The 17510-nt window shown below is 40.9% G+C and overlaps 1 protein-coding gene across 1 annotated transcript in view; it reads right to left on the minus strand.

Annotated features, from left to right (window-relative positions):
- Positions 1 to 469: 469 nt before the first annotated feature.
- LOC311007227 (regulator of G-protein signaling 6-like) overlaps positions 470 to 17510 on the minus strand; it is a gene marked incomplete at both ends in the record, with an annotated part of 80759 nt that continues 63718 nt past the window's right edge. Inside the window, 13 exons of the mRNA XM_084000338.1 lie at positions 470 to 520; positions 1850 to 1903; positions 2407 to 2496; positions 5102 to 5288; positions 8543 to 8668; positions 9745 to 9855; positions 12391 to 12452; positions 12739 to 12840; positions 13135 to 13209; positions 13373 to 13454; positions 15176 to 15252; positions 15526 to 15590; positions 17164 to 17215. Coding sequence (XP_083856464.1) covers positions 470 to 520; positions 1850 to 1903; positions 2407 to 2496; positions 5102 to 5288; positions 8543 to 8668; positions 9745 to 9855; positions 12391 to 12452; positions 12739 to 12840; positions 13135 to 13209; positions 13373 to 13454; positions 15176 to 15252; positions 15526 to 15590; positions 17164 to 17215 — 1134 coding nt within the window. The remainder of the gene's footprint in view (positions 521 to 1849; positions 1904 to 2406; positions 2497 to 5101; positions 5289 to 8542; positions 8669 to 9744; positions 9856 to 12390; positions 12453 to 12738; positions 12841 to 13134; positions 13210 to 13372; positions 13455 to 15175; positions 15253 to 15525; positions 15591 to 17163; positions 17216 to 17510) is intronic.

Here is a 17510-nt window from a genome sequence, read left to right on the forward strand (position 1 = left end):
TAATTTAAGTCTCTTTTTGACATCAAGTCAAGGCATTCGAGCATTCCATGTTTATATCACTGAAAGCAAAGTGAGAGCCTCTTCAGCTACCGTATTAACATGAGTGTAGATAGTAGATAGAGAGAGAAACAACAGAGCCGGCTGAGGCGCAGGCTTTTTTTTTTTTAAGTAGAAACCTCCTAAGAAGAGAAAAACTGTCTTTTTTCGTCTACACAGCGACAGCACTGTCCTGGTGTCAGGTCTGGTGACTTATTGCATGCTGTCGGTCCTCTTCGAGCTAATCTGAGAGGAGATTTCAAACGTGGTGGCGGTCCAAGTCCAGCAGTCTGGGTCTCCGTTTGACGCCCCCCCCCCCCTTCACCCGGCTCCCGCAGCCACACCCAAACGCCCCAGGGTCCTTTTCCGCCTGCGCCCCAGGTGTAAGCGGCTCTTCTGGGTATGGTTCCTCCTACTCTTCATCCAGGCCTTGTCAGGATGACTGCATGAGGCCCGTCAGTCGTTTGCCCGTCAGTGACTTGCCCTGTGAGAGGAGGAAACAGTGAGAGCAAGGGAGGTGAGGGTGACAGCTGTTTAAATGCCATCAACTTAAAGGCTTTCCTGAGGATTTAGAAAAGAGCAGAGTGGGAGGAAAACTGAAAGAGTGGAAAGACCCTGGTCTGGAAAAATGGTTTAAAGCTCAAAGCAGCGAGTTATAGCCAGACGTGTCAATAGATAATAAGCTGTAAATGAACAAAAGGAAACGGTAATATGACAAGAAAATGCCACTGTTGACTACAGGCGAGTGAGACTTATATAACATTTATTTATTGATTCTTATCCTTCATGCTCAGAGTGCGTCAACTGGGAGATGTGTTGTTTAGTCTGTTATGGCTGCAGGTCTGTGTACACCGAGGGCTTCAGGTGTTTGGGTGAAAGAAACAACACCTGTCACTGTTTCAAAGCAAAAAACAGCGCAGACTCCAAAACTTCAAAGTAGTGCAGAGCGGAGGAATGCCTTAATCCCCTTATTTAGCTCCACTTCTACATTGTAAAAAAAATAATAAAAAGCCTCCTTTATTCATTCATCCTGCATCTCGCTTCCAGTCTTCCCGCAAGCAACTCTTTGTTCACAGTTACACAGCTGGACATATTAATTAGTGCAATGAACAACTTGTTCTCCTCGGTCAACTAATCACCAGATCATTTCCTAAGACCAATATGAAGGGAAAGAACATGTCCCCTCAGGGAAGGAGCCACACTGCAGCAGCAATAAAGGGATAGTTCAACATTTTGGCAAATCCGCCTATTGCCATAATCCCTATAGTCATAGCAGTAGGTTCATTACCTTTAATTATCGGTGCATGTTGTTTTGAGAACACAAGGTGAACGGTACAGGTCCCCTGTCCCTCAAAACTCATCAAATACACAATCCAACAACACATGACCTGCACATTCACCACGCTATGAAATAATAATGTATACAGAGTTGTTTTCGAGGCAAAAGCACAAGTAGTTCCGAGTATTTGCTTTGTGTGTCGTAATGTTACATAATGATTATTTCATAGTGTGGTGAATGTGCAGGTCACAACTTCTCCACGGGAGCATTTTGGAGTTGTTGGATTGTGTATGTGATGAGTTTGATGAGGGACAGGGGACCTGTACCTTTCACCTCCATTGTGTTCACTGAGCAGTTTGCGTCTCAAAACAACATGCACCGATAATTAATATTAGGTAATGAACCGACTGGGATTATGGCAATAGGCAAATTTGCCAAAACGTTGAACTATCCCTTTAAATTCTGGAGTATCATACAGATCCTTGAATTACAGAACAGGCAGTAAAAACATTACAACTTTTGCAAGTCACTCACCACGCTGCGAGTGAACTTCTCCAGGGAGGTGCGTCGACCCTGCTCTGTTTCAGGCTGGAGAGTCAAAGAAAAGAGGGGGAGGGGTTTAACATTTCAGTATTCAAATCTAGCACATTAAAATGCATCTCAACAACATTTTTTTTTTTCATTTTTAATCATGAATTTGCAAAAAAAGCTCTGTGTTTATTGCTGCTTTCACTGATACAATATGTGGTGTTCAACTTTCCAGTTTAAAATGGTTAAAAGTCAACAAGCAAAGCAATTTAACTATACATTTTGTGCAGTCTTAAATATGACATTATCTTATAGGCTACAGTGGCAACTTAAGTTGCTCCCTGCCTCATGGCTGGATACCACAGTCACCTACATGTTTTTATCATCTGGGTGAATCAAGCATTTACAGTCGTCTCGCCACTTCCCATTCACAAAGTGACCTTGGTGAGTAACCTTCACTTCCTGCTTCCACGGCAGCCATATCACTTGTTGATATAAAAATGGTACTAGTATATCAGAGGTTGACCCGTGTGTTACTGACAAACAGAAACAAACACACATACTTTCTTCCTCGCCATCAGCAGGTCCTGGTACACGTTGGAGCGCAAGAACCGTGTATAGCTGTCACTTTTCATCAGTTTGTAGATGTGATCCTGAGTTGAAAGAGTGAAGGCAAGAGATATAAACGAAAGAAGAGAAGAGAGAAGAGTGCAGATAAATGAGTATGAGGGAGGAGGAGGGTTAGCCCATATGCAGACTGTAAGCTGTGTCACAATTCAGAGGCTGACTGGCTGTGACATGCCAGCGCAAATAGACTGACAAATTGCTCTATGTTTTTCAAATATACAATCTCTTTTTGATCTGAAACTCTCAGCGGGTTGTCTCTGAAGATGGACAGCGTGGTTTATACACCTTTGATGATGTAATTTACTTTATGGACAACTTGGAGAATGACAGTTAAGATAGTGAAAACCTTGTTTATTACTATGGTTAAAAATCATGTTGGTTCTTGCGAGTGGAATTGTTGTACTCTCTATTATAGTGTTTTTTATTTTTGCCTATTATTTTGAATCACTGAAGTTCAAGAAAAAGAAAACACAAATTGTATGTTTTGTTCTCTGTCCCGAGTTCTTTTCTTGTTCTCTTGTGCTTTTTGTCTGCTTACTTTGTTTTTGTGTATATGTATTATTGTATTTCCAAATGTCTTTCTCCATATTTTTAGGTTTATTTATTGACTGTGTTTATTGAGTGTTCCTCACTGTAATTTCATTCCCTATCTTACCTTAAGTGGAAGAAAAATACAGCTCTCTTTACCTGGACACAACCCATCCCAAGATTCATTGCACACCGGTAATGAAAATAAACAACACCAACACAGAGCCACTTAAATGTAGGTATGGTCTTTCACCTCGGCCACGGTACAGTTTTCAAACCCGAGGGGCCTTAATATAACAAGTTTTAGCAAGAGGAGTGCCAGTAAAAGACTGTGAACATAATAAGTTGTGGCAAACTTGTTAGTTTTAACAAAGGAACTTGCTTTTCAAGTGGCCATTCGAAGAGTTACTTTTGTTTTGTCTTGTAACAATTATTGACTAAACTGTAAGAGTTTGTGACAAAACCAGTAATTAGGGTTGGTAAGCGACAAGAGCTGTGCTTGACTGTAATGGCGGACAGAGCTCCAATGTACAGCGTAAAATGTGGTAAAACTTCATAATAATTATATTGAATTAATCATTTGTAATGCATGAAAACTCATTAGTATGTAGTTTATAAACACAGTTAACAATGTTTTACTCATCATTGATAAACACTAACTGTATTTAAACTATATACTAATGCGTTATAAATGAAGAATCCAGTATTTATTAACGCTAAGCCTTAATTAATGCTTAATAGTGTGTACTTATTATAAAATGATACCTAAAATGCTCTGTAGACCAAACTGTCTCGTTTACGCTAACACAGCCAGGAGTGAACTAAACAAGACCGTCACAGAGGGAGAGAGATGGTTGTAACTGTCTGCCAACTAAGTATCAGGCGAAATCTACTCTCTTCACGGATCTCTTCCCTGTAACAGCAGAGGAAATTTGATAGACACCAACCAACCCACCCAAACACTCTCCATGTCTCCATCCTTTTCCCTTTCCTACATTATCTATCACCCAGAGTGGGGCCTATACTCTCCAGAAATCACCACACAGTATAAACCCATTAGCTGTTATTGGCGATGTGTGTAAGAGAGACAAATGCAGCAGACAACGGTGTGAGATAGAGGCAGCGCTGACACTAAACACCTGAAGAGATGTAAATTAAAAAGAGGGGATATAAGCGTTGGGAGCGGGCTTAGCACCGGAGGGGATTTGTCATTGTATTGTGACCTCAACAAGAAAAAATATTCACAAGGAGCAGGAGAGAAAAGTCCTGATGAATAAATGTAAAACAGCAAAAAAAGAAATGCATACAGAAATTCTACAGTACAAGCAAACAAAGAAACTCTAGTTTATCTCTCATATGTTATGTCAAAAACTATTACAAAACAAAATATGACTAATAATAAGTGCAAGATGTCCAGCGTGTACCACACCTCTTACCTAATATAAACTGGGATATGCTCCACCTGCTCCAACCCACTGTAAGACTGAGTGTGTGGAGATGGAACAGATGGACAAGTGGGCGGGTAATAATAAACATGGACAATTTAATAGCTCGTACAAATATAATGTCATGTCTTGTGATGCAAATGAGATGTCTTCCATCTATTCTGTGTGATCAGCCGCCAGTAGATGTGCAGCTTTAGCTTTAGACTGTGGATTCTGTATATTAAAAGTCAGCAGGTGTAATATGCGTGTTGGTGAGTTTCAGTTAAGCCGGGCAGGTTAACCTTTCAGCTGACAGGTCTGAATAAGGAGGTTCAGCTCTTGCATCGCCATAAGGGATTCTGTATGGCATTTAAGCACATAGATTATTTTCTGGCTGTCTTATTTGAATGCAATTCATAAATATCAGTTGTAGGTGTTATTCCTGTGTGTGAAGATTAAAAGCTTGGAGTGTAAGACCTGGTTTCCCTTAAGGTTTATGTGGGGTCCATAGCAAGTGTTGCAATATTATTGTCACTGACCTACTTCAGAGGTTTGTATAATGACTGTTTTTCAGTTATAGTTTTGCATTTTAATCATTTATTAAACAAAACAGTGGAAAACATTAATTTCTCTTTCTCTCTATGCCTTCCTGTATCTTGTATTGTTTTTTTCCCCCTACCTGTGCGTCTTCATAGCTGTATCGCCCGGGGTCTTTCAGGTTCTGGCTGGTGCGTTCGTAGCTGTGGGAGTCCAGGTTGATGGAGCTGGGTGCTCCCTCGGCCAGGAACTCTGTCCAGATGTCCTGAGCCCCCTGTGCAACGTCCTGCTGGGGCATCTTCTTCAGGTCCTGCACGGCCAACCAGAACCTGGAGCAGCACAGACAGACATGATTTTGACATGTGTCCAAACAAACAGTGGCCCACGCATCCACAAGGTATTTATCAGTGGAAGGTGATGGATGGCTGTGTGGGCATGTTTGAATTTATTCATCAAACTTTCTATTTTTTGTTTTGTGAGCTGCAGCTACTTTGGTTTGTCTCTGTATTTTTTCATGATCTATTTGATCTATCTAGTGTCATAGTTGTGCTTACAGCTTTTGTAGCACTGCTGTCTATGACAAATTTCCCACAAGGGACAATAAAGTTTATACTCTATAATGAGGTACAGACATTAATTACATAATTTTCATTATGCCAACCAATTGATGATTCTGTCTTAAAATGACTAAATCATTCGTAATTTTCCTCTTGCTCCTCATTTCACTCTGTTTTGATTCACTCATCTTGATAGCGATAACATTTTAACGTTTAAAGAGAGAATGAATTCATTCTCAAAATGATCTTTTTTTTTCTTCTAAAAGCTACCAGCTCCAAAATCTTAATTAAAAACTACAAAATGTGAAACTATTTAAAGTGACTGGTTGGTGGTTATTTAAAAGATTATAAGCGAGCAGAGTAAGTGGATAACATTGTTCAATCTCAACTATAAAAGTCAGTTTCAGCCGGAAAATATGAAGGAGCTGTACAAAATACGGAGACTTTGCAAAGACATGGAGCGTGACTTCCTCTAGTCATGTTTAACATTTTACAGCATTAGTTTGGGACATTTCACTGAGGCGTGCTGGTGCTGAGCCTGTAGTGCTGCAGGGAGGCAGGTCTTCAGCTGTGTAAAGCACCGGAGGCAGCAGAGAGCCACTGGCTGACTGCCTCCGATATTAGTTTGTATCTATATTGATCTGTGGACTGTTTCAGCAATATAGAGAGAAACACCTCTGGGGTTTCTGCGTCTCTGTCTCTCCCACTCTATCTATTTCACACTCTCTGTCACTCACTCTCTGCAGTGCTATTCCACAAGCTCCCTCATAAAACCAAAAGCAATTAAAGGTCCGGAGAAGGGCTGAGGAGGCTGGTGGGACAGCCAAAGGGAGGGTGAGGAATGATCCGGCTGCATTACGTTCATTCTCACATCCATGTTCAAGTGTATGTGTGTGTGTTGTTCTCTCAAAGACTTAATTCTAATAGGTCTTTCTGTCCGAACTGCGTGAATGTGTACGTCTAAATGAAGGATGAATTTAATACATTTTTACTGTGGATCAATAAACAGCAACAACATCATTAAATCAAGACAACACACACACACACACACCACACATTTGAACAGTCTGGTCATGTCTTCTGGCTGCAAGCTACTTTCCTCCACTGTTGATGCATGGTATACGGGTGATTAGCCATGCTGCTGCTGCTGTTTGCTACCTGTATGTGGTATTTTTGGTTGCTGGGGGCCTGGATGTGTTCGAATGTGTGCGAGCGGTTTTGGGGGATGCATCTCATACACAGGAGCAGTGATTGATTTTCCAGTGGAAGCTGAGGAGGAGGTGAAGGGATGATGGGATATGGATGACTACAGGTCCAAATCTGACAGAAAGTCAAGTGAAACTAGTAGTTCATAGTGTTGATCTGCTGACAGCTGGTGCAGACAGGGCAGCGAATATCAGCTCATCACTGCAGTGAGATTTAAAGTTTTTAGACATTTGGGGAAACGGCTTATTGGCGTTTTTGCAGAGAGCTAGATAGGAAGATCAATTGCAATTTCATGGTAAATATAAAACAGCCAGGAGATGTGTGGCTTAGTTTATCTTAGCTTAAAGACTGGAAATATAAAAATAGCTAGCCTGTGATAACAGTTTTGTATGGGTGAAACAAACGAGACATGGGGCATTAATTAATGAGATTTAGGCAGGTAGGTGAAGCCAGGTTCTTTCACTGTCTTTTAAGATAGCTAGCTAGGCTAAACAAATGTTTCTCTAGCTTCAAATCATAGAGACGGTAGTGAAATAAGAGTAGTATCAATCCCTTGTAATTATTTATATCCAAGCTACAACATGTACCACTGCAGAGCTACAAAAAGGATAAGTAATGTTATTTTTTCTTTCTTGTATTGTACTTGTACAAGTCTCTGCTGCTATTCTCAAACCAAGTTTTCCAAGAGAACTCTCTTAATTTTTCATAAACCATTTTTTGTTCACATTTTCAATAGCTGGGAATTTCCAGCACATTAATTCTTCTTTTTCTTGGTGATAAAATCCTTTCAAAGAAACAGACGCTTCTTGATTTGCAGAACTCAAAGTAATGATACTTGCAAGTGGAAAAACTATCTTCCCATCAGGGCAGCTCATCAGCATAATTTTTTATCTACTCTCATTTTCTGTATGTATTTAAGTTTCTGCAAATGCTATTATTTTCTTTGTGTATTCAAGGTTTCCATCTTCGACACCCTTCAAACAACTGGGAACTGGAAAACCTTCGTCTGTATTGGTTCTTCCTGTGTCCGTGGTGCACAAGTGGGTTGAAGTGGCTGGAATAATAGGGATGCCAAAGAGAAATCAGTGTTTTCTGGCTATTTTCAGAGCAGTAAAAGCTTTTGAATAACTGTTCTTTTCGACTCACAAGAAGAACCACGGGTGAAAATGTACAAACCGTGCTGTTGTACACCTGTAATCTTTCACACAATCACATGTCAACAAACTTGAGGCAAAGGGAACAATCATTGTGTTTTTTAAACATATATGTCTGTCCTAAAGTAGTAGTAGCTAATTATGCACTGTAAAAAGAACATTTTCCACTCTTGTGGACCACCCAAAGTGATTTATATTATTTTTTTCAGCCATTCACTCACACAGTTATCACAAACACACACACACTGATGGAGCAGCCATCTGGGGCAAGATTGAACCACCGATTTTCTAATTAGTGGACGACCTTCTCTCCTTCCTGAGAGACACTAAAAGTTTTTACTAAAAGTAATTACTAGAATTATGACTATTATGATGTATTTGTTGTTACAACCAGCCACACAGTTACATCCATGTTAAGGTATAAAGGTATTTTATCGTAATTATGTGACCAAAAACCTACAGTAGTTTGTCACCTTGACTTTTTATCTCTCTCTAGCAAATCCTGACCAGGTCGTTCTTGGGTCCACGTGAATGTTTGTGCTGAATTTCTACAGATTCCCTCAAGCTTTCCATGGGACGGACAGATGGACAGCTGTGTCCAGAGGTTTTTCATGTTTTCGTGTTACAGTGTTGGGAGATAATTACTGCAGCATCCTGTGTGCTCACCGCAGGTTTTCTGAGCTGAACTCTGACTCCAGGAACTTGAGGAAGAGCTCCTGACCTGCGGGGTCTTTCAGGGCCTCCTCCAGAGAGAAGCCCCACTTCTTCACCCTCTGCTGACTGGGCTCCTTACTGGGGGAGATGGAGGATGATTGGATGGAGAGGGAGGCGGCGTGAACATCCGAGAGAGAGGTTAGAGATTGAATTACAGGGAAGCAACAAGACACAGAAGCTGAAAATGTGATTGGTCTAGAGGGGCAGTTGTTGATGTGATATTGGCGCCTTAAAAGCTGCGCATTATGACAACATTCATCTAAAATCCACTCATTTTAGTCTCAGTGGGGAATATTTTCTCCTCTTCTGCCATTTATCAATTCAGCTGAATTATTAAGATACATTAGGCAGAATGATTATATGTCTGCTCTAATTAAATCCTGCATAATTCAGACAAGCCAGGAGTTCAGAGCAGAGTGCAACTTGTTGAGAGCTGTGACTGTCCTCTCCTCCCCGAGAGATAATGCTTCACGTCATTACTTTCATATCTCTAGATAACAATTCAACGGGCAAACGGTAATTTCACATTTGTCTGTTACACATAAAGTGAGGAGGGTTATGGTTTTAAATTGACTGAGTACACCGAGTGACCTCCAAAAAATGTCTTTACCGCTTCAGTAATAGCCAATCACTTGAGGTAATTACTTGTAAATATCCAGTAGAGCTGTTAAACCCGTTTTTAGTCGCCTCACCCTTCGCCTTATACTGAGTAGGTTCAAATTATTAACACTCATTTCAAGGTTCCTGTTGACTTTTAGAATGAATAAAAGTCAGTTTTTCTTTTTCTCTTACAGCATGCACTTCAAATCCAACAAATATCACCCCACTTAAATATTTGAACAGATACAACCAGAAGAGACGTATTTTTGATGAGTGAAATGAAACTCCAAAGTAATCTCAGTGTCTAGTAAAGCAAATCTTTCCCAGCAGGCTTTCAGGCATTTTGAGGGCTCAGCATGAACCTGAAATTGGTTAAGTAATCACAGGGTTATGTCTCTAGAAACATAAAAACCTAGTGTGTGTGTGTGTGTGTGTGTGTGTGTACATGTAGGCCTATGTGTGTGCGTGAAGTGCCAGTTAAATTATTCACAAAAATGGACTTGAAATGTTCACAGAGTGTGAAAGTGAAACCGCCGTGGTCTCTGGGTCTGTACCTGGCCTCCAGGTCCCAGTAGGAGGGGTCGTCGTTGGTCCAGGGGTTGGACGGCTCTGGTGCCGTCACAAACGGGTCGTAGTCCATGTACTGCTCAGTGTAGGATATCAGACTGACACACAGGAGACAGAGGAGAGGAGAGGATGAAGGCAGAGCTGGAGTTTCATAGTTTTGACATTTTGAGCAGTTGCTCAGTATTTCCTCTCTTTTACGTGTGAACGGGACTTGACAGTTTTCAGAAGTAAATTATGAAAGAAAACAAACAGTTAAGCGGGAACATCTACTCTGATCAAAATCACCAAAGCTCAGATGTGAACATCCTTCTTCTCTTTGATAATCTGAGATAAACACGAAGTGAGAGACGCAGTGAAGCAGACAGCATCGACTACAGCAGGACTCTGAAGATGCCTCAGTGCTCAATTTAACGCGAGGATCTATAATAATAACACTATGTGGCGTCCTAAACACACCGTGGTGTTGGCCACTATAGAATTCCTCCATAACATGAAGAGTGTCTGGACAGTTTGAGCCTGAGCAAACTGTAAAAAAATATATATATATATTTTATCACAGCAAATGTGTCATAAACTGCCTGAGCATGTCTGTTCATAACATCTTCCAGTCGTTCAAAGGAGAGAGTGAAATTTAAATCTGCTCAACACCTCCTCTGAGAGAGGGCGTAATGAGGCCTGAGCGTTGAATAAAATCCAGGACCATTTAATTACACTTGAGAATATGATCTTCTCAAAAAACAGAACTGCTGAAAGCTTAGTTTGGTTATTTAGGAGGACATTACTATTACGTACGACATCTGGATCAGGTGTATAGAAGCTTTGTTTGAGGACGACAGAGCATTGTGAATGTTTGCAAACTGACAACCATGGAAACCAAGTGAAACTTAATTAAACTACTGAGTTGGCAAACACAAAAACTATGGATATAACATATGGATCTGAGCCTACGTTTACTCATTAGACCAGACAGAGACAACAAATCCCTCTAAAGTCAGATCAGTGCAGTGTTTGCAAAGGCGGCATGAAGGTAATCCATGACAAACTGCACTGGGTTTGTTTGGGTTTTCATTTGCAGCACTTTTGTGGATCATGCATAAATTAATTAGGAAGAAAGTCGTTTTGTGAGAACAAACTAAAAATTAGGCTTTAATCACTGTTGAACCAAATTTAAGATTTATGAGCACGAAAGAGAGAAGAGTCAATCCAAACAGGGAATAAAATAAATACTTCAGGAAATGACAACAATCCAGACATCCTCATCATCTTCCATCACACAGAAGAGAATCTAAGAGGAAGTGAAGGATCCTCTTGTCTTGTGAGAGAGAACATCATCAGGCTCCAAACATTTGCACATGAGCCTGCACCAGTCGTCTTGTTCCTGCATCAGCTCGGTCTGACTGCAGAAGCTCCTCCACCAGATGTTCTAAATGTTTTGCGAATCGCCCCAACATGACTGATGTTGTTTGTCATGTTGTCTGTTGCAAGGTTTTGGGTTAATGCCCCAAACTTTCCGCTCCGTGGAGCACCAATTAAACTCGGCTCCATGCGTGGAGACAGGGGGTTAAAGGGTCGTGGAGACAGAGCGAGCGAACAGCCAGCAGTAATCACACTTTTTCTGCTCTGCTGGGAAATTAATGGCTGTCCTGACTGACTGAGCAGAGGATGGGACTGTCAGGAAGGCAAACACCAAAGTGGGTCAGCCACATGGCAGGGACGGGGAATAGGAACTCATAGAGGACGAGGACAAAATAACAAAAACACCTGTGCAACTTAACGCAACCGAGCACAGCTCTGCACTCTACGCAACATTTGATTCATTTATAATGTTACATTTCTGAGAGCTGCACAAACACCGGCTTCTTTAATCATATTTTGAACTTATACCTCATACACACTTAAATTCTGAATTATATTACTGTCTCCAATTCAAATCAATATATTTCAGGTGTTTTCTAATATCTAATACACCTTCTTCTCTCATACAGAACCTCATTTGAAACAAGTAAGCTTATATTATAGCTTATATTAATGAAACCCTTTCAGTGCATTTTCTTCAATGAAATACGATTTTCAGTGCTCACCCACACATATACACTGATATACTGTATATGCTGTTTAATTAAATATTATCAGATGTCTCTTGAGCACGTCTGCATCTTATCGCCTCATGTCAAGCATCCTCTCCTGGATGCTTGACTCCATTTTGTAGCATTAGATGAGGTGGAGGTGCTGGATTTGCTCCTGTTTTTCCAACACATTTTCCACATGGGTGGGAGAAACACACTAGAAAAGCAGGGCGAGCGATGAGCGACATGTGCCGGCCAGTGCCTTACTCCAAATTACACCCATTTCACCCTCAGACAGCAACAATAGTGCTTCACATTTCCGTGCCAAACTGAAAACACCACAGGTTCGAAGCTAAACTACCTCCATGTCCCACTGTTACAGATACCACGGATACAGTAAAAGGGATGTCAGAGGATGAGAAAGCAGGTATTTAGTAGAAAAGCTGCTGCTCCCTTATCAGCTTAAGTAACGTGCCGATTGATAAGATAAAAATTAGACATGCTCTCCAGGATTTGCAGCATTTTCAGCGCAGCCGAGAAGCGAGAAGAGTTTTCTGCCTCTATTACCTTTCAGCCACCTTTGACATCTTCATACGGTGACGGTCCATCTGGGTGTTCAGGAACAGGATCTGAAACAGGAGATGACAGATGAGCTGTTATTTGCTCAGTTGACAGCATCTACAAGTATGTCGTTCATTGCTAATGTTGCTATCTTTGTATTTATGGCCTAGATTTCTTTTTAAAAATTTGACCTGGCAGCACAAAGTGCACATGTAGCACACAGACTGCCAATCTTATCGGGAACAAAATCAAATTCTTGGAGCTACACACCAAAGAAATGGAAGATTTGAAAAAAATGATATGAGTGATATCTCCATTTTGCCAATTTCATCAACGTTTGGACAGATATGTCACCTCTTTCTCCACATCCTCCTTGGTGCCTTTTCTGTACTGTTGCGAGGGAGTGTGTATGGGACTCTGAGACTGCGTTCCCTCCTCCGCCACGCCGTACACCGACTGGACCGTTTGAACATGATGAGAGAGGATAGGTGGGAGAAGTAATCGACAGTCAGAGTGTGTGTGTGCACCCATTATTTTGCTTGCAAGGCTTGAAAATAACTGCAAAGGAAGCCGCAGTACATTGTGTTGACAAATTAAAAACGGATAAATGAAACTAAATCAGAATTGAAAATAAATCTCATTAAGGAATAACGCTGATGTAATTGAAATATTTGTCCAATGTCTAAAATTAAAGTGATCCATTTTCTATCATTATTTTTTTGTTATTCTGTTTCTGTCATCGTCTCCCACCTTCTTAATTCTGTGAGGATTCTTCATGCGTCTGCATTTCCTGATGTCCATCTCTGTGGTGTTAACACATCCAGGCTGCAGGAGAATAAACAAAACAATACACTTTTTTTAGGGAATCTCTGTAAAACTTTACAGTGAACCCAAACAAACAGAGCCGTGTAAAGGTAAAGGAGAAACAGGATGTGGATGGAGGATGAAGTGGGCGTCTGTAATCTCACATGCACAGACTGAATCTTACCACAGGTCTGTGGACATCCCAGAAGGCTCTCTCCTGGCTGTCAAGGATCTTCCTCTCGGTTTTATCCTTCTTCCTGTCGATCCTGCAGATGAGATCAGTCAGTGTGAGAGATTGTGGCTCCTCTGGCGTCGGCATTAGATGTAGCGGTTGAATCGAGATGGACGGATAAGAAGGAGAGGGGGAGATGGACTACAGATGATAAAGTCGAGGACTGTCCATCAGTTTTAACAAGACGTGCACAAGGGAGCTTGGCACGGTCCCTGCTCCTGTCTGTGCGTCTTCCGAGTGTGTACGTGCACTGTTTGCAGCCAGTGGTCAAATCTGCACATCGTCCCATTGTGCAGCTCTGCTCAAATAAACCATCCTGCATCTACTACAATATCTTTATAAGGACTAGAACAATAAAAGCTGCCACCACAATTTGTTCGATGCACAGTGGTGGAGCAAAACATAAACTTTAAAATACATTTACTTTAATATTAAAAACATCACTCAATAAACCCGTAAACTACAGTATATAATGTTTTTGTCATTAAACATTCACACAGACTATTGTTTGCATGATGACTAATTTAAAGGGATAGTTCAACATTTTGGCAAATTGGCCCATTGCCATAATCCCTATAGTCATAGCAGTAGGTTCTTTACCTTTATTTGTCTGTGCAAGCTATTTTTAGAACGGCGGAGCAGAGCCGCGAGCTGCTCAGAGCTACGCTACGGAGGCTGATGGGATTTCTTAGTTTCCCTCATCAAACTCAAACTCAACTCAAATGCGCAAGCCAACAACTCCAAAACGCTCTCGTGGACAAGTTGTGACCTGCACATTCACCACGCTATGAGATAATAACGGAACGTTACAAGACCAGAGACCAGAGTTGTTTAGGGAGATTCATGCAAAACCACTGATGCATGTTCAGTTCGGGGGCAGTTTTTAAGCAAGCAGTCTCTGCATTTGCCTTGAAAACAACTCTGTCTCGTAAAGTTTCATTATTATCTCACAGCGTGGTGAATGTGCGGGTAACAACTTGTCCACGAGAGTTTTGGAGTTGTTGGATTGTGTATTTGATGAGTTTGATGAGGGAAACCAAGAAATCCCATCAGCCTCCGTAGCGTAGCTCTGAGCAGCTGACGGCACTGCTTCACTGCTTGCACTGACAATTAAAGGCAACAAACCTACTGCTATGACTATAGGGATTATGGCAATGGACCAATTTGCCAAAATGTTGAACTATCCCTAAAGTTATGATAATTTTTTTGATTCAAGCTTGTATTTTCTGTGTATTTTTGTATTTCTACTTGTGTCTTATTGCTCCCACAATCATTTCTAATATATTTGCTTTACATCCTTCATGCAGCTACAGTTGATGAGGTGATACTTGACTTTTTCGAGATGAAAAAGAAAACAAACAGCAGGACCCAACCATGAGTACCATAGCACAAAAGCCATTCACAAAGAGACGACTTGTGACAACATGCAGGTAGTGAATGCATTTTTTCTGCACTTCCTTCTTTATAAAAGCCCACCACCATCCATCATCACTAGCTTTAAAAATAAAAGATTTATCATCCGATCTGGCTCAGAAACACACAGCCTGATCACACCCGATAAATAATGTTATAAAGAGAAAACTCCATCACAGGAGGGTTAATGGAGTTTATCTGAAAACCACCGCTCCTCATCATATGGGATGTCACATTGGAATTACACCACATTGTTTATCCTTTACGATAATGATATGTATGAATGATATCACTACGTGCATTGTGGTTTCATGTGTTGCCCTGGTAACGGAGTGCACTTACTTGACCTGGGCCTCAGCCTGCATGTAGATAAACTCCCACTTCCTGGCAAAGGCTCTCTGCAACCTGGCGAGGTTCTCCTGTTAGAGAGCAGATAGAGACACACAGACATGTTATGACCCAAACTCTCCAAGGCATAAATAATAATAAAGAAAATGACTTTTTTTTTTCTTAAAGACATTCCACAGTTTTAAAGATCGACTCTTCTGGAGTGCGGTTTCGATCGCGCATCATCCCAGACACACACACACACACAAGTCTGACCTTTAAGGCGTTGTGTTTTTTCTGCCCCAAGCTTGACACACAGATCGATACTAAGAAGTAATAGCTCGGAGGAACAGTTGTGCACTCACCGCCTCATAATCTGCCAGCTCCAGCCTGGTCTTATTCTGCATGGTCCGCTTGCACAGGTAGATAGCTGTTGACAGAGGGAGACACACAGAGAGAAGATTTATCAGTACACACATTTCTCTGCCTCCATTCATCCACTCATCCATGCATCTCTCATCCCCCCCTATACCTTCCTCCTCATCTACCACGGTGTGAGAGTACAGTACAATCGGTTTCAGAGGCCGCCGCCTGTCCTCCTATCTGTCACTTTAGGATTATGAGGTGGAGTGCGGAGAAGCTCAGAGCTCTGAACTCCAGCCATGGCTGCCTCTGTGACAGGATGAAGGGCAGGAGGTGGAACTATGATCGACTAATCTTGTTGACTGTTCCTCTCCACGGCGGAATTTGTGTTCCAGCAAATAGCTGAGCAGGAGGTTGGTTATATGGATACAGTACACAGGTATATAGGTTCATATTTCTTTTGTAAAGTTGATTATTTCCACGACAACTTGCTCTTACCCCAACTTTTGATACCATTTGTGGTATAGTCATTAAGTGTATTTGTTTTCCATATACTTCTATACGGTACTTTCCATAGAGAAAGAGTCTGTTATTTTAAAGCAATTAAAAATGCCTCAGCATCCTGGAAATCATTATAGGAAAGTAACAGAAAACTACTGTCTCATCTCAACACCTAATCCATGATGTGACGATAATTAAAACTTATCTTAATGAGATGAGATGTTACAAAAAATAATAAAAGTGCACAGTAATACTTTCTATACAGTTTTAGTGGGTGTAATCAAACGTGCAGTGGTATCAAACATCAACCACACGACTGGTTGAGATCCACGGGTTTATAAAAGTAAATGTCAGTATAGGTCACATACAGTACAAGCAAAACTATTGATCAGGAGCTGTGCTATGAAGTGCTGTTCGGTATAGTTATACAGTTATTTCTGTATGAAAGATGAACACTGTGGGAGTTGAGTTAAGCTCCACAGCCAGACTGTAAAAATAAAGAAATCACTTACACAAGAATACATTGACTTTTTTTGTCTAATTTGACGATGTTGCTTAGTAAAGATGATACCAAATCTGGATAAAACATTTTCCCATACCACAGTTCTGGGATCAGTTAGAGGCTGGACTGAGCACATCGTTACAGCGGATGTTTATGAACACAGTGTACCCTGTGTTCTGCTTAAAGCCTCTCAACACTGATTTAGACCTACAGTACAGACCCAATGCACCAGCACATTTTATAGAAGGTTATGGCCATTAGGAGCATTTCATACTTCAAGAGGGATTTTTGTTCTGAAATAAAAAACAGTGGTGTTACAGTAGGAACTTGGGGACCTGTCAAATAAAACTGTGGAGCCACTGATAACTCTATCAACCCTCCATTCAATACAGTATCATCTCTGATAGTAATTTTTATTCAATGCAATCATAGTTTCATATTACTATTTAAATGCCGTTTATTTTATTTTACCATTACACACTGCTCTTTAAAACACAATGGAGGACATGTTTTTCTCTGACAAGCAAGTTCGATATTTCTTACCTAGAGCTTTTCCAAAATAATTGTAAAAAATAAATAAATAAGCAAGCACGCACACACACACACAAATGTCAATGCATCCCCTTAAGAATCTCACCGTAGTCAGTGTTTTCAGGCTCCCAGCAGTTGGACGGCCAGAAATACGGTGCCTGAGGGGGAACAAAGTGAAAAGGTAGATCAACCAATTGTACTTGCATAACACACACACACACACACAATAGTGTTGGTGCATAATATTGGATGCATTTCAAAGACTGTAATGCAAAAATAAATAAATAAAAATCTTAAAGTCAAAACTGTGCAGGGCAAACGTGTCCTTTCCAAACTTTTCCACAAAAACTGGAGTGATGGCGGTGACCTTTACCAGACAGTTGTTTTGCCTCTGAGACACAGCAGCAGTGCACATGATTGCTTTGCACCATTACGTGAGCAATCAAAAATATT

This window comes from Trachurus trachurus, assembly GCF_905171665.1.
Source record: "Trachurus trachurus genome assembly, chromosome: 24".
Classification (NCBI taxonomy): domain Eukaryota; kingdom Metazoa; phylum Chordata; class Actinopteri; order Carangiformes; family Carangidae; genus Trachurus; species Trachurus trachurus.